Source organism: Tachypleus tridentatus, chromosome 13 (assembly GCF_004210375.1).
Source record: "Tachypleus tridentatus isolate NWPU-2018 chromosome 13, ASM421037v1, whole genome shotgun sequence".
NCBI lineage: Eukaryota > Metazoa > Arthropoda > Merostomata > Xiphosura > Limulidae > Tachypleus > Tachypleus tridentatus.
In genome coordinates, this window is record NC_134837.1 from 115,214,742 (window position 1) to 115,233,385 (window position 18,644).

Consider the following 18,644-nt stretch of genomic DNA (forward strand, 5'->3'; position numbering starts at 1 on the left):
AGAATACAAATATATGTAAAACTTGTAAGAAGATACTTTATAGCCACAGGTATATATACTGAAGTGTTCATAAATAACCCATATACATATAATTAAAATAGATTATTTGAAAAATGTTTTAATACAAAGCACTGAATTTTAGAAAATAGACTTTATCTTATTATTTATCTAATTTATTGTTCATTTGATTTTTTCAGGTAAAACTTACTTTTTTAAAAGTAAGTTCTTTTGGACTTTTAATGATCAAAAGATGAATGTTGCTGATCCACAGCAGCAACAAATCTCTGAAGCTTGGTTTGGTTGTCCTAGAACTAATCCACAGTTGTCTCTTGATGGAAATTCAGTTGTTCCTGTGTTATTGAAAAATAATAATTTGGTTTGGTGGTTGTTTACTGTTACATTGTTTTTACAGTTTTTATTGTGTTAAGGAATCAAGAACAAAGAGTACATGATGCTTGAGTATTTATGCAATTTATACTTTTTACTGATAGTTATATTTGAAGCACTGTGATTATGTTCTCATTATATGTGACTGAAGAAGAAGAGGATGAAGAAGATAAAGATCCTATCCAACAGTAAGAGAAACAGGCTAGTAGTGATGAAATTACATCCTATAAAAGTGTGACTTTGAGCATGAGAATGGAAAGAAATTGTCCTATATTTCTCATAAACTACCTGCAAAACTCAAATTATTATATTCAATACATATTAATTTTTGTTTATTTTTAAAGTTATAAATTATTGCACCAGAAAACGTTCTGTCTTGGCTTGCATTAATTATAAATATGACTCTCTTTTTTTTTTCACTGTAATTACCATTGTAGCCACTACAGTTGTGAATCTAATAACTCTTACCAATAATGTAGTCATTTAAAGGATACCAACTCTAATTTCTTTAATCTACATACTAAACTGATTGTAAAGATATTTATATAGAAAGACAGATATACTGAAGTGAATAAAAAATTATTGTCCAAGTTGAATAATAGTAAATTATTTAATGAACTAAAGGTGGTAATATCAGTCAGAATCATTGAAACCATAATCAAAAGCCATCATGATATTAATTTTTGTAAAGGGAAAGGATATGTATATTTTAAACATTTAGTTTTGTGATAAAAGAAATTGATCAGCCAAAGTGTTTATAAAGTCACAAACACAATCCAACTAAAATTCTTAAAATATTAACAATTTAAAAACTTTCTAGTGGCCTTCATTATCCAGCATCTCCTGCTTACCTATTTTATGGTCAGTGACCCAAAATAAATGGACTAAAATATAAAGGATTGCTTCTATCCTCAAATCAAAATAATTTTGTCAAGCTTTTATCCATCTCTTTAAAGATGTGCCATTGGTACTAAAATATTTATCTATTGCTTAAAAAAAGGGTGATAAAAAATTGGATTTCATGTACTACCAGTTTATCTGTCAAAGACAAGCAGTCTTAGTTACAAGTATAAGTACTTGTAAAAAATTGGATTTCATGTACTACCAGTTTATCTGTCAAAGACAAGCAGTCTTAGTTACAAGTATAAGTACTTGCCATTTGTTCAGAAGACTTGATCACCATTGAAAGTTACATTTTAACTGGAAAAGCTAACTTTGTGGTTAGGATTATAAACAAGGCTTTTGTGAGTTTTTATTTTAAAAATAAAAACTCAATTTGTATTCCATCTTAACAATATTAAAAATACAAGAGAACAAGATATGCCATATTTAATGGTGTGTTATTTTGTTGCTAATTGTTAAGGGTTTTTATTGCACTCTAAATAGTTTTAGGTTTTATCAGAATATTACAAGCTTCAAATATTAGGCAAAAAAAATCATATTTTAATAAACTTCCATTTCAAAATAATATTTCTCATGTAAATTTACATCTGTAATGCACATGTAAATTATTAGGTTGTCCAGAATTAAATGTTGTTTTTTAACTGTGACGTTTGTAAAAGTATAAGCCAGTGTTGTAAAATAAGCTTTAATCAAAGTAAACACCATTTGCTTCAATACACTTTTGCCAATGTGTAATGATGCTGTTTATGCCCCTGCTGTAGAAGTCAGAGCTTCTATGGTCAGTGAACTCCCTTAAAGCTTTTTCTGCAACTGCCTCGTTTCAAAAGCATTTATTGTTCAAAAAGTTATCAAAATGCTTGAAAAAATGAAATTATGTAAGGGAAATATCTGGGGAATAAGGTGGATGAGGCAGAACCTCAATTCCCAATTCATTCAAATTTTGGAGCATCATCCTTGACACATAGGGGCAAGTATTGTCATGAAGAAGAATATGACTCCTTCAGTTGACCAGAGCTGGTTGTTTCTTGTGCAACTTCTGATGCATTTCAGTCAATTCTTGACAGTATTTGTCTGCTGTGACTGTTTCCTCTGGATCCAAAAAGTTGTAGTGAATGATGCCAGTTACTGTCCACCATGACCTTTCTATGATGAAACTTGGGCTTTGGAAAATGCTTTGGGGCTGTTTAGCAATTGAGTCATTGTACAGGTAATTTCCGATTGTCTACAGAATCACTTTTCATCGTATATCACTATCTGTTCAAGAAATGGATCACTTTGGTTCCACAATAGCAGCACAGAGCAGGTTTCATTATGCCAATTTTGTTGATCTTCAGTCAGCTCATGCAGAACCCACTTATCTAATTTTTTCGTCTTTCCAATCACACTCAGGTGATTTACAATGTTTGATTTGCTTGTGTCTAGCTTTTCTACAAGCTCATGTACTGTTGTGCTAGGGCCTATCTCAACTGCTTCCTTTAATGTGTTTTAATCTAAGGATGGCTTTCTTCCATAACCTTCATGGTCTTCAAGACTTTCACCTCCATGTCAAAACCCGTATATTCAGTGACAGATCCATGGCAAAATGGCTGGTTGATGTTCCATGTAGTTTTCTTAACTTTTCGTCCAAGTTTGAAGTGATAGAGAAAAATTAGATGAAAGTCCTTCTTGTCCATGCTACCTTGGGGTTGCAAAACTTACCCTGAGTAGAATTGAAACAGCAGACAATTAAGAAACCTTGCAAGCAACACACATTGGGTTAAACCAACCAGCCAACGATAAGTTACTCAATATTTAAGTTCTAAATGTCATTGTGAGAACTCCAACATTTATTTCTGGACAACCTAATATGTTTTTAATCTAAAAATCTAGAACTTGTGGGTTTTCTTTGGATACTTTTAGTATTATCTTTTTGTAATGTTTCAGATAACTCAAAAGTCAAAAGTGAAATGTATGTAAAACTTACAAGAGAAGTACTTGATGTGCTCACAGTATGAGGCTGTAACAGTACTTCTTGTTTATTTTATGTTTACCATGTGTACAATATTTTAAACACATAATTTTAAACACTACTTGGTTTAATACTTAATCTCTCCGAGTTACAGTATGAGGAATCTTCAATCAATATATTCAGAATTCCAGAATTCATAATTATTTCAGTATTCCCTAAGATGAAAATAAAATCTGTTCTGATTTTCTTGGGATGTAACACTGATGGTTTCATCTTTGGCATATTGTTATAAACAGGGGACTTCAATGATGTCAACCGAACAAGAAATCATTTAAGTAAAAGCTTATATTTCTTATAACAGAATTACAGAAAACAAAACTATCAGATGTAAGGTTGAGATATCATCGACTAATTTGTTCTTATTTGGTAAAGAAAATTTAAGATTTTGGTATGGTAAAGGGCCAGGGTCAACTTATTGGTTAGGTGCTTGGACTGTGAGATTTTAAAGATTTATATTTGTGGCCTATTGCCACAAAAACACACTCCTAACTTTATGGCTATAACCACTGCTGACTAGTTGCCTCCCATCTAGTCTTTCAGTTTAAAATTAGAAATGACTTTGTGCAGATAGCCTTTGTGCAGCTTTGTACAAACAATCTGAAACAAATTATATAATAAGCACATTTTAAAAACCTTGATGGTTACTAACAAGCACCTTAAAATATCATTATTGATATTATGTCAGCAACTTTGTTGAACTGAGCATTTACCCTAATTTTTTTAATCATTTGTAACTTTTAACTTAAATAGCATTATGTTGCCCCTAAAAATTTTTTACTCAAAAGTTTGTTATAGCAAAAATATTTAATAACAAAAAACTGTTTGTGATGTAATAACAAAAAATATCATTTTGTAAGGTAATACTATGAAACACAAAATAGCAATTATTAATTCCAAAACATGGCTCAAAATCTATAGTCCTTTGATAATTGGTTTGCTTAGAACCATTCAGAATGTAAAGCACTTTCAACAAGTGAACTCTGTGAAATGATCCAAAAGATAAAGCACTTTTTTAAAAATTTCTCTGGAAAATGACACAAAAGTTATAGCACTTTCAAAGAAATAACCAAAAAGTATGAAAATAAACCCATAAGCTCAAACAACTTTTTGAAAACTGATTTATAACCAAAGACATTAGTGCTTTCAAAGAAAGCTTGAGAAAACTCAAGTTTTTTGGGTGTTTTTCTGAATATATTGAAAAACTATACCAGTAAGTGATACATGTGAGCAAGAAGGAACATTATATGTAGATGTATTAAAAAGTGTTTGGGAACAATAATAACTATTGTTAAAGAAACTCTTAAACTCATACCATAGCGTAATTGATTAAAAGTATTATCTGACTTATTCACTTATTTTGCTTGAGCTAAGTTAAATTACTCTTATTTTATTTAAAAGGTTTAGTGTGTATGCCTCAGAACCTAATAAAACTTCTACATTATTTTTTCTATCAAGTTGAATTGATATATGTGGTAGTGCAATGAAAATTTTTTTCTTTTTCATGAAGTATTATTTTTTCATACAAAAGAGCTTGATGTCTTAGTCCTGCATAAAAATTCAACTTTTATTAAATTATTTATAAAGTTATAAGCATTGCATATATAATTTTTTTTCAATAAAACTTAATCTATCCATAAAAGAATCTTTCATATTATTTGGATTATCATGTATATAATGTTTTTGTTTTTCATGTGTGCATGCTTTCATTTTTCTTAAGCTGTCTTTGGACATGGCAGGTGAAGATGTGTACTTCAATGTAATTGGACTACTACTACTACATTTGTTTAATCAACTTCTGCAAACCTCAATTATTAAGAAAATAACATTAATATGAATGATTGACCTGTTTTATATGCACGTTGTTTAAAATTTCAATCCCATGTTATGAGCTTACAATGTACATCAACAATTTGGAATTCTACCATTGTTTTAATAACCTTCTTTATCCTTAAAAATGTTAACAGATTGTGGTATTTATATTTTTTAAAAGATTCTTCATCTCTTGTTATTAATATCACAAATAGTAAAGTCTGTTCATAAAATAACATTACTGATTTCACATTACATAACTTGCAAATAACTTGAAAAAGAGAAAAAAACTTTTCTTTTAAACAACAAGGAACTTACAAAACTTTTGTTTAACTATATGACTAAGAAATGCGATACGAGTAATCATAAAAGTAATTAAAAATTATTATATTCTGTTATTTGTTTCATTAACAGTAAGCAGTAGTTTTACTAATGTCCATAATAGCTATGTTAAAGTCAACATTTTAAAAATAAGTTCTTTGAGTCCTATACAGGCAACCATGTTTCTTCTTCTGTTGTTCTATGTATATTACCAACACAAAAGTAAGAAACAGTCACAATATATGTCTAAAATTGCAATAACATTATCTTTCTATAACTCTTGAATACTTTTATTGTTGTGATACTGACACAAACACTGTACATATATCTGTATGATTTTCTTTTCAACAAAGCAAATTTAAATAATATTTAGTGCATAATATTTTAATGAATTATTTCAGGTAATTAGGAATGTTTGTTTTGTTTTAATTTTTAACTTGAAAACAACTGAAAATTTTAGAATTAGTTAGTTTATAAGAATTTAAAGTGTGTGTGTGTTTATGTGTGACTTGTGGTAATGGTATTACCTTGTTTTAGTGGTGCTTAGTGTTTTTAATTTTTTTATGTTATTGTACATGTATCAGAAAAAACTTAAACTTGTAGAATTATAAATGGTGATCTTATTTTAGCCTCTTTTCATCACTGCCTGAGTATGTTAAATGTATAACCTAATGTTTTTACACATTATCTTTGTTTATATTTAACATATTTATTGCCAAACATTTGACCACATCTGCTCTAAAACAATAGGGTATCTGGGAGGTTTATGTGTAGCAATGTTTTATACACAGATGTTATTCATTTTCTTGAAGATGTGGATGTTATGTTTTAGAATTTAGCTCAAAGTTTCAGTAAGAAGATTATGTTGGAATTATGTTTTTATTGTCATACTTAATCGTATTTTTCATAATGGATAATTTAACATTAGGTTTCTCTGGGCTGCATAACTTATGCAATGCTATGTAATTTTTTACATTACATTACATTATTTATGTAATGCTAAAGATATTCTAGCACAGTGATAGCTAGCAAAATTTATATGTGGTATGTAGGTTGTGTTTTAGCAGCTTGCTATTACTGGGTCAGCTTTTGTCATATATGACTTTGTTAGTTACAGCCATTGAAAACAAAATGATGAAACAGGATACACTTTATACTGATAAAGTTTATGGTGTAAAGCTCTTTATTATAAATATTAGTAATTTCAAATATGTATAATCTCATAATTTACAAGAAATACTAAAACAATACTTCTATTTATGTTGCATTTCATGAAAACTACAAACATGTGCTTTCATGTACACCAGGCTTGAAACCTATGCATACCTAATACTAATTATAATCTAATAATTCTCTTGACCAACTAATTCTAATTGTAAGATCTATCCCTGTTTAATTGTTTCCTTATGTGCAAAAATGTGTATATTTGAAGATTCCTGGAGTAAAAATAGTTTATTACATCTGCACACATATAAACAGAGGTGGATTGAGCTGCTTGGGCACCAGACAAAAATTCTATTGGATTTGTGACCCCTGAGCCAATGGGATGATAACCTGGTTATACTCTCCCAGTGCTACTGACTAGCTTACTATAACCATGTACATATATATACATCAACCTGATAGAGTATTCTTCTAGGCAAGGGCGTAGATTTTTTACACCCGATGGGGGGGATGATTTTTGCAACCACTTATGTGGGCTGTTCAATTTGCAAACTGGCAATCTCTGATTACATAAACCTGAAAGCTGTAAACATGCAGTCACAGAGTAATCTTGTTGCCACGATACTTGCATGTATACTTAGGCCTACTAACTGATACTTACAAACTATTGCTTAGATCGAAAAACTTAGCACGCCTATATTAAAGATGTACATTTCAGTTACTGAAAAAGCCTACATCTAGGCTTAATATGTAATTCGATTGGTAAGAACATGAGAATCAGAAGTACAAACACACAATTTGTAGGCCTGTGATGCAATAAAATAATTCAACAGACCAAACTGTAGGGGAGATGATTGTATGCACCATACCCACCACCTAAAATGAGGGGGGATGTATCCCCCATCCCCCCAGGATCTACGCCCATGCTTCTAGGCCATTTTAGGCTCCCAATCTGCCCAGCATATAAACCTCAAAGACGTAATGTATTTTTCCTGTTTTATCGTATTAATGTTTAGAAGGTTTTTATTTCTCTGTAAATGTCAAATATGGTATGAATCAATAAATTCTAAAAGAAGTTGATGTGCTCAAAATATGAGTCTTATAACAAGTCTTTGTTTGTCTTATGTTTACTGTTTTATGTATTATTTTAAATATGAAACATTTTAATAAGTAAATGGTTTAATACTTAGTATTTCTTATACATCATTATGAGAAATCTTCAGTCAATATCTATGGAGCAATACATTACTCAACACCACAGGTGGAAGTGTGATACATTATGTAATACAACATGTAGTTGCCTGTTGAAGTGTACATTAAACCTTATTATATATATATATATGTATAATGAAATAAATTACTTCAATATTATTAATCATATTAATTGTTAGCAGACAATTAAAATTAGCACTATAAAACAATAATGAATTTAACATAAAATAAGAATTTAGAATATTTTAGTAAAGAATCCATTGTCAATCCTAGTTGTCATCTTAAAGTCATAACAAATAATGTTTATGATTGTATCTCCTGTATACATTAGACATATCTCATCTATTGGACAAAATTCAAATGCTAATGTTAAACTAGGCAGCTGTCATGGAAAATCAATTATGGGTATGGAGTCAAGAGAGTGGAAATTGAAGAACATCTGGGTGAAAGTTATCATTGCTCTATTAGTTTTGATGTTTTGCTGCACATGGAGATAAGAAATAATGATATTTTAAGTTACAAATTTCAAAAACGCAAATTTTAAAGGAATGCAAAAGGAATTATCTGTTGTCATTTGGGCAGCTGAGTTATTTGGAGACACTGATGAGGTGTGAGACATTTTTAAGGATAACTTTATACATAGTAAAGATTAACATATTCCTTATAGAACAGAAAAGAGTTGCTGCAAGTAAAAGACCAGGTTGGCTAACAAAGGGTATAAGGAATAAAAATAAATAAAGGCATAAGAAATTTAAATTGACTAGTATGATGGGAGATTATAGAAGGTTAAGAAAGTTGGTCAAACACTAAATTAAAATGGATGTATAAAAAGTTGGCTAAAAATGTAAAAATCAACTGTAAGAATTTTTTTAAGTAATTAAAAGAAAACAAAGTGTTAGTATTGGTATAGGACGATTGAGGGATGGTAAAGGAAGGCTTGTAACTGACGATTATAAGATAGTTGGGTTTTTAAATTATACTTTTTCTTCAGTTTTCAACAATGAATATTTAAACATTGTCAATGCCTTTGTATCTTGAACAGTTGATAGATGGCAATAGGGTCAGAAAATATTATTCTATTAACTCAAAGTTAAAAAAATGGAAATTTTACAAAATAATAAAGCTCCTGGGCCAGATAATGTTTCCCCAAGGATTTTGAAGGAGTTTAAAGATTGGATATATATTAGCTACTTGCTTCTATTTTTTTGTAGTTCCTTGAATAGTGGGCAAGTATTAGAGGATTGAAAGTTAGTTAATGTATGTATGTGCATGTGTTTTCTTATAGCAAAGCCACATTGGGCTATTTGCTGAGTCCACCAAGGGAAATCGAACCCTTAATTTTAGCATTGTAAAACTGAAGACATACTGCTGTACAAGCAAGGGACATTAGCTAATATCACTTCTCTTTTTAAAGAAGGTAAAAAAAATTGTCCCAATAATTATAGGCCTATTAGTCTTACATGAATTGTGGGAAAAGTTTTGGAAGGTCTAATAAAAGATGCCTTGCAAAGTTATTTAATAAAATTTAGAATTTTACTAAATAGTTAACATGGTTTCACTAAGGGAAAATCTTGCCTTACAAATATTTTGATATTCTTTGAAAAGGTTACTGCTTATGCAGATAATGGTGAGAGTGTACATTTAATGTATCTGGATTTTCAAGAAGCCTTTGACAAAGTGCCACATAAAATGCTTATAAAAATATCTTTTTATGTGTAGGAAATAAATTATCTATTTGGATAAAAGAGTGGATGGATGGAAGAAAACACTGGACTGTTAAAACTGGAGTTCAGTCAAACTGAAATATTGTCACAAATGGGATACCTTAGGGCTCTGTGTTAGGACCTTTGCAAATTTTAATTTACATCAATGACATAAATAAGAAATGGTCAATAAATCACTTAAATTTGCTGATGGTATTAAGGTCTTGGATGTTGCTAACTGTAAAGAGATGCTACTGCTTTACAAAAAGATTTAGATCATTTAGTAAGTTGAGAAAATAAATGGCAGATGGGTTTTAATTATAATATATTCAAGATAATACATGTAGGTTATCACAGTTTATAATATAAGTGTAATTTTGACAAGAATAACCTTAACAGTGTCATTAAAGAAAAAGATCTTTGAGTGATGATTGATCTCTCTCTTAATCCATGCAAGCAGTTTGCTTTTGCTAGTGGTAGAATAAATAGGTTTTTAGGCTGTATCTACAGAAATATTGAATATCAGCCTAAAGAGGTTATAATTTCATTGTAAAGGTCACTGGTTAGGCAACATTTTAAGTATTATGTTCAGTTTTCAAAGGACATTTAATTGATGGAAACGATTCAGAAGAGAGTTACTAGAATGGTGTATGGGATGTAGGGATTATCATATGAGGAGAGATTAAGATTTACAAAATTGTTTTTTATATTGGAAATTAATGGAGAGTTAGAATGTCTGATTAAGGTATTTAAGATTTTAAAGATAATGTCAATGTATAATTTTTTTTTCACACTTCATGGTAACAATAGTAGGACTAGGTGACACATAAATTTTGGCAAGGTAAGAGACATCTTTAGCAAAAACAATTTTATTTTTATAACAGAATAGCCGACCTTTAGAATGGATTGCTTTCAAATTTTGTGGAAGAAGTAAATTAAGTGCGTTCAAAAGAAAGCTTGATACCACATAAATGATAAGGACTGTCTTTAAGATTTTCTTACGTTAAATTATTTGAGAATTTTAGCTGAGTTTAGGAGATAAGATAATCGAGATATCTCTAAACATTATGTTAGGTTAATCCAGTCATAAAAAAATGCTCGTCTTTTCGCCTTGCGAGTGTTATAAGGTACGATTAAATCCACTAATATGCCACTATTCAATGGTGAAGAGTAACTCAAGTGTTGGTGGTGATAGCGTGTTGATTAGTTTCTTTCCCCTAATTCTATCACTTCAAAATTAGTGATGGGTAGCGCTGATAGCTTTCGAATAGCTTTGGACAAAATTCGACAAAAAAAAAAAAAACATTATTCGAATTCGTTTTCTAGAATAACGTATTTAGAATCAACAAATAGCGAACATTTAATGTGTTCTGAAGATGAAAACTGAACAACGAAAAACATTTTCTTGTATTCGTGATCTCACTTGTAACAATAAAGCTTTTAGAAATCATATTGGAAACTAGTGAATGTGACCTACAGTATTTCTGTAAGCTTTGGCTAAACGGTTAGAAATTACAATCTTTGGGGCTTATAACGCCAAAAATCATATTCATACTTAGGTTTGTAACAACGAAAAAAACAAACAAAATATTTTATACCATTTAAAAACCTATGAAAAATATTTTTGTAATCAAACAAATTTCAAAAACATCATATGAAAATTACTTAAGCACACATTTTGCCGCGCTTACAACTAAGATCACTTAACTGACGACAAGTTTGAAATGTAATAATGATTGTTTGTTTGTTTTCTTATAGAAAAGCCACATAGGGCTATCTACTCAGCCCACCGAGGGGAATCGAACCCCTGATTTTAGCGTTGTAAATCCGGAGACATACCGCTGTACCAGCGGGGGGCTTAATAATGATTACAATAACATTTACACTACTATTGTAAACTTTATAACAACCAAAAAGTACCTACTAAGTATAGTTATAATAGGGATTTATAATACAGACTGCAATGTTTTATTTTTATAACTTCATTATTACTTTTATATTTTGAACATAAAGTTGTTAAATAATAATAAAAATACTAAAAGTAATTTACCTCTTACATATCCATGTTAGTTATACCTCTATGATACACGGTGAAGCAATACGTATTTTACAGCTTGTTACAATCGAGTTCGGAATGATGAGGTGGTTAAGGCACAGGACTTGAGATCCTAGGGTCACGGGTTTGAATCCCCGTCACAGCAAACATGCTCGCCTTTTCAGCCATGGGAGCATTATAATGTGACAGTCAATCCCACTATTCGTTGATAAAAGAGTAGCCCGAGAGTTGGCGGTGGGTGGTGATGACTAGCTGCCTCCCCTCTATTCTTGCACTGCTAAACTAAGGACGGCTAGCGCAGATAGCCCTCGTGTAGCTTTGCATGAAATTCAAAACAAACCAAACCAAACCAACTAAAGCATTCGGGATTGGCGCTAATTAGTTAGAAGTTCACAGTGATAATACTGTATGAAAGTATAATTCTAGTGTATAATCCTCAGTTAGTCTTTACAAATATGTATTTATTACAGGTGTCTGCTTTTGCCAGTCACTTATATTATACATGTATGTTGAGTATTCAGACATATTGAGCTATGTGTTCTATTTATCTACATAACTATGATTATTAATTACATTCATTTAAAACTAATTTTAAGTTGTATCTGTGTTTTAGATAGACATGTCGTGTTTCCTCAAGAGCTCATTATAATTTATTTACCTGGAAATTGAATCGAAACAGTGAGTATTTTTTATTCATTTTTAATTTGTATAGAAGTTGTACTGCAAAGCTATTTCATTCACTGTTAATCAAAAACTGCTGAGTAACTTTTTAACACTAATGTAACTCTCTGTACCTGTAGACATTGCAAAATTATTTCTTCGTTTATTTTATAATGATATATGTGCATTTAGTAAGTAGCACGTGACAAGCTGTCACTGCACTGAGATTATTTCAAGATAGTGTTTTGTTACTTTATTTTGTTTGTTTGTTGATAAGCGCAAATTGCTCAATGGGTTATCTGTGCTGTTCCCACCACGGTAATCGAAACCTGATTTTTACCATTATAAGTCTTCATTCTTACCAAGACGCCACCCAGGGCAAAATACGTCGTAAAACGAAGAAATTCCCAGCTATGTTTTAACATATTTATGGCGAATACAGTCCATTAAAGCCTACACATATAAATACTTAATTTCGTATGTCAAGATCTAAAATGATTTACACTCTGTTTAGAATATTTTTTGCACACTATAAAACAGGATTTCATGCATATTGTCGATTCCGTAAGTTCCTGTTTGTCGCATAAATTGATTTTACACAAGATTTTCCTGACATTCAATTGTCAATGTTTCTTATGAAATAAAAATCCACCACAATTGTTTTAATAAAAGTCAACTTGTCTTTTTTCTAAAAACAGCCTCCCTTACTTGTTATTAAACGTAACATTCCATTCTTACCCTTTCTGAATATGACCTTCTCATTATGATTACTGTAACGTTTCCTAGGGTTGAACTCTTGATGTTAAGTAGTTATTCTTTGATTATTTCAACAAACTTTAGATGTGCATCCCGTAATGACATCAAAATTGCCTAACGTCTCTGGTCCTTTGTTTGTATTGTTAAATACAGTTGAAACAATAAATGTTTCGTAAAGAGATTTTTGTGCAGACATTTCCTCATGGACCATATACAATGGTTCTTCGTAGGATTATTCCAGTAAATATTTGCAGGATAAGCTTTTCGAATTCGCTATTTTATTAATTGCTTAGCATCAACTTTTATGCTTCCAAGTTATTTTCTAATTTCTAGAATCTCTATATTCAATTCATCACATTTGCAGCTTTAAGGTAATTCTGCAGAAAGTGTGGATGTTGATGCCCTGTTTTTTGTTGGCTTTACGATATTAGTATTTTCAGACTAACTGGAAACAGCTTGAATTCCCTTGGATGAAAATCTCTGTATACCATCGAGTTCCGAAAGTGATCGGAATATTTGAGTTGAATTTGATATTACTGTAGGTCACTAATTACAATGTACCTTTAACTCAATATATAGGATGTCTCGTCGTGTTAACATGTACAGTATAGGATTATTTGGTTGATTTAAAAGTTTCTCTTTACCCTGCCATATTTACTCTATTTTGTAGTATATTTTTATTGTTTAACTGTGAACGCGCGAGAAGTACAATCACTGTATGGCACAGGTAAACTATTTCTCCTAAATTGCTTACATTCGAATTAAAGTTGCCTTTTCTTTTTTTAGGTGATCTAACTCAACAAGCAACAACACAAAATTGGTCAGGAAATTATTAACTCTTCATTTCCTTTTAAATTATATATTACTAATTGTTTTGTTTTTAATTTTGCGCAAAGCTACTCGAGGGCTATCTGCGCTAGCCGTCCCTAATTTAGTACTGTAATACTAGAGGGAAGGCAACTAGTCTTCACCACCCACAGCCAACTCTTGGGCTACTCTTTTATCAACGAATAGTGGAATTGACAGTTACATTATAACGCACCCATGGCTTAAAGGACGAGTATCTTTGGTGCGACCGGGATTCGAACACGCGACCCTCGGATTACGAGTCGAACGCCTTAACACGCTTGGCCATGCCGGGCCCATTACTCATTATTTATTAAGAAGAAATTAGATGTTTGAATTGCGGCATTCCACCAAGTTAACACAAATAATGAAACAGGTTAACATGAATGATTTACTACTGACGACACACAAACTAGCAAACAGTTATTTTATACGAGCTAATCAACTTCCAGAGATTATAAATAAACTTATACTTATATGAATAATATAAATATCAAGGTATCTTATAAAATATACAAATATTTTAACATTTGTTTTTTTAATATCACAAGGGAGAAATGGTATTAGAGGGCAAGTTGTACTTCATTCTGTAAGGATAATAAGTTGAATAAAAATTTAGTAATTTAAGAACAATCTACAAATAGGGATCGTAAAAAACGAAAGGAAACAAGACTGGAGATACTGTATACCAAGAATTACACTGCATTTTAAGTCTTATTTACTTACTTTTCTATGATCCTTATTTGCAGGTTTTAAATTTCCAGTTTTTTATTTATTTTGCTTATTGCCTGTTTTTATACTCAACTATAGGACTACTTCATATGATAGTTATTTTTATAAATTGTAATGATAATAAACATAGTAATAGTTAACTAATATGGTGCATAATTATTTACTGTAGCTATTGACTGCTTGTTTGCATTAATTCCAGATGTGCAATGATAAACTGCAGCTGGAGATTGTCATGGAGATTTGTATGAGAATATAGCGAACGTTTATAGTTTCTGTATGCCTAAATTCTTTATATAATGCATAGCAATGAGCAATGAGATGCATAGACCAAGACACAACCACTACCAAGCGCGTATAAAATGTTACCAGTGGAAAAGCAGCCTTTCTAAAGAAAACATGTGTCCACAACATCTCTCTAAATTACTTTTGAAGCAATATTTTACAAATGTTAGTGATATAATTTAATATTATATGTATTTTGGTTCAATTAATAGATAATTTAGGGGATGACTCCCTTAAGACATCATTATATAACATACAAAGCATTGAGTGTTCTAGATATTACAGTCATCTAACGTTCACCTATTATTGGAAGGAAATTCCTGTTTCACCATGTACTTAAGCTTTTTGATTAAAGGAACATCAGATATTTATAAAAACTAATTTCAAGGGGCAATGACAACACCAATTACACAAGAAACAAACGTAAAAAGACCGTTTTGAGCGGATTTTCGTTTCCTTGTAAATCTTTTTTTTTTTTAATTTTACGCAAAGCTACCCAAGGGCTGTCTGGGCTAGCCGTGCTTAATATAACAGTGTAAGACTAGAGGGAAGGCAGATATTCATCAACACCCACCACCAACGAATAGTGGGATTGACCGTAACCTTATAACGCCCCCACGACTGAAAGGGCGAACATATTTGGTGCGCCGGAGATTTGAACCCGCGATCCTCGGATTACGAGTCGAACGCCTTAACTCACCTGGCCATGCCAGGCCTTTTGTAAATCTAACATGTGGGAATTTTTGTGTACAGCCTCAAAAGTCAATAGTATGGGTTTTAAAGTACTGTTTGAACTACATCGTTATGTTTAAGGCGATTTTTGCTTGCGCATTTCATTAGTTTTGTTCAATTATTTTCGATTCCTATTATGAATCATTGCCATGTTTCATGATATAAACTGCTTAAGGGCACAAACTGTTACGTATTATACTTTATTAGGCCTGGCATGGCCAAGCGCGTAAGGCGTGCGACTCGTAATCCGAGGGTCGCGGGTTCGCGCCCGCGTCGCGCTAAACATGCTCGCCCTCCCAGCCGTGGGGGTGTATAATGTGACGGTCAATCCCACTATTCGTTGGTAAAAGAGTAGCCCAAGAGATGGCGATGGGTGGTGATGACTAGCTGCCTTCCCTCTAGTCTTACACTGCTAAATTAGGGACGGCTAGCACAGATAGCCCTCGAGTAGCTTTGTGCGAAATTCCCAAACAAACAAACAAACAATATACTTTATTTCTAATGAATCTCCAATTTACTAAGTAACCGGAAATTTGAATTCAATAGTTAACTAACTGTTAATATGTATCAAATTTATGTTATTTGTCCACTATATTGATACACATAATTTCCCTTTTTTACCACAAATATATTTTAATATGCAAATAAAAATAATACAATTTATAATAACGGTTATTACTAATAGTTACCCCCTGGTAGTACATCAGTAAGTCTACGGATTTGCAACGTTAAAATCAGGGGTTCGATTCCTCTCGGTGGGCTCAGCAGATAGCCTGATGTGGCTTTGCTATAAGAAAAACAAACAAACAATACTAATAGTTATTACAAATAATGATTTACATACAACAGTTTTACAAACTTACAGACAATGCTGAGTCATATCATGTTTAGAACTGACTATTTTATCAACGAACCAGATCCACAAAGAGCACATCAATTCTGAGTTGATACTGTCATGCCTCGCTTAAGCAAGCTTGCTTGATTGGCCTCACACCGCTGTCTTTTACCGATAATGATATTTAATGTTTTTTACAGGAATCACGTGAATTTGTAGACATTTCAACAATTTTCTAACGCGTTTTCGTAAAACAAATAGTGTTGCTTTTTTACTTTCAAGAATCCTCTACAAATTTCGAGAACAGGTGGGACTTGCACAATACATAGGTAGCAATATTCGTCATATGCAAAAAAGGAAACTGTACCGAAGCAAATGTAGGCACTATAAAATTGTATAGCGATAAATCCATTAGAAAACTCAAACACGATATCACCAACAGCTCTTGCTCTAGTCAGTGGCCAAGGTGACTAATATTATTCAATGGTGAGAAACACCTGTGACTGGATTTTGTTAAGTAATTCAATCAGTAACATTTAGTTTGTAAGTTTTAAAGTGCTTTGAATTTGATCATATTTGTTGTCACAATTGAGAAATACCTTTAAAATTAATTGATTCAGTAGTTTAACCAATTTGTTACTATTTGAATATTTTATTTAAAACTCAACACTTGGTATGCGTTCTACAGTCACTTTATGCAACAACACTCATGAAAAACTAAGAACATTTCTTAGTTAAAGGATCTTTGCTATAATTTCTTAGATATAGAGAATAAGGCAATAGTGGTTTCAAAGATGTCATCAAGATGGAAAATTAAATCCTAATTCTTGTTATGTATTGTTATAACGTATTTAATAATTGGGTATGTTATTTTGAATTTTTCAGACAAAATAATGCCAGTTACACTACTAAAGGAATTAAGGTTTTCTTTCAAGATGCTTGTTGTAAACTATATTCACTTGGACACAAGTTGTAGGTCTAATTCCACGACCAACGTTTCAGTAGATATTCTACACTTAAGTTGCTTCTAAAATTCCCTCGCTATGCTAACATCTGTCAATAAACAACGTTCTAATTCACCAACTGAATTAGTCGTGACAACTCATTACTAACAGTGAAATCAGTAAGTTAAAAAAACTTTATTGTGAGCATAAGAAAACGGTATTTTAGTGTATTATGATTTTTGTCTTTACTTTCTTCTTTTATAAATGGTATTTCGCATTACTAAGGTATTCGGAACTGGCGTTAAATAGTTAGAAATTCACAATGATAATACTGTATGAAAGTATAATTCCAGTGTATAATCCTCAGTTAGGCTTTATAAATACATGTATGTATCTATTACGGATGTTTGGTTTTGTCCGTCACATATATTTTACATGTATGTTGAGTTTTTAAGCATATTGAGTTATGTGTTCGATTTATCTACATAACTACGATTATTAATTACATTAATTTAAACCTAATTTTATTTTGTACCTGTGTTTTTAATATCACAGGGGGTACCCTGCTGGCACAGCAGCAAGTCTTCGGATTTGCAGCGCTGCAATCAGGCGTTCGCTTCCCCTCGGTGGACACAGCAGATAGCCCAATGTGGTTTTGCTGTAAGAAAAGACAAACACACATTATCACAGGGGTGAAATGGTACTAGATAGCAAGTTTTACTTGAATACATAAGCGTAGGAAGTTACATAGGGTGGCCATAGTTTGTTTAGAATTATTTCATAAAGGTTTAAGTTGACTCTAGTGTAAGACTAGAAGGTAGGCAACTAGTTATCACCACCAACTTATGGGCTATCGTCTACCAACGAATAGTATAATTGACTATCACATTATAATGCTGTACTTTAGTGGAACAAGGATTTGAGCCCGAGACCCGCAACCTGACCAGCTAGATTGCAAGAGATTCACTGCTTTATCGAATCTCATATTTATAATCTATCCTTGGTTCTATATACCAGAAGAAATTCCTATATTCTACGTTAATTTACTTTTATGATATTTTTTTTAGAAACATGTTGTTCTGTGACGATGATTAACTCCCTGTAGCAAATGAAAATTTAAATTAATACATTAAAAATATAGCTTTCAACATCATGTCCTTGACATTTCCTATCTGAATATCATGGAAGATATTTACAAAAAAACAAAAACTTCTGACTATCTAAAAGAACGCTTAAAGCAACTGCTATCTATTTACGAAAAGTATAATCTAATAGTGCTATGCCTCAATGTGTT

General features: G+C 31.6%; 1 protein-coding gene and 1 long non-coding RNA gene across 2 annotated transcripts in view; one reads left to right on the top strand and one right to left on the bottom strand.

Annotated features, from left to right (window-relative positions):
* Positions 1 to 983, top strand: part of LOC143240616 (matrix metalloproteinase-2-like) — a 97,230-nt gene extending 96,247 nt beyond the window's left edge. Inside the window, exon 8 of the mRNA XM_076483348.1 lies at positions 198 to 983. Within this exon, the coding sequence (XP_076339463.1) occupies positions 198 to 427 (230 nt within the window). The 3' untranslated portion in view covers positions 428 to 983. The remainder of the gene's footprint in view (positions 1 to 197) is intronic.
* Positions 222 to 18,010, bottom strand: LOC143240617 (uncharacterized). Its single transcript, XR_013021861.1, has 3 exons — positions 17,886 to 18,010; positions 16,261 to 16,358; positions 222 to 350 (listed from the first exon to the last, which is right to left on the bottom strand). It is a non-coding gene; the product is annotated as an uncharacterized LOC143240617 (long non-coding RNA).
* Positions 18,011 to 18,644: the final 634 nt, after the last annotated feature.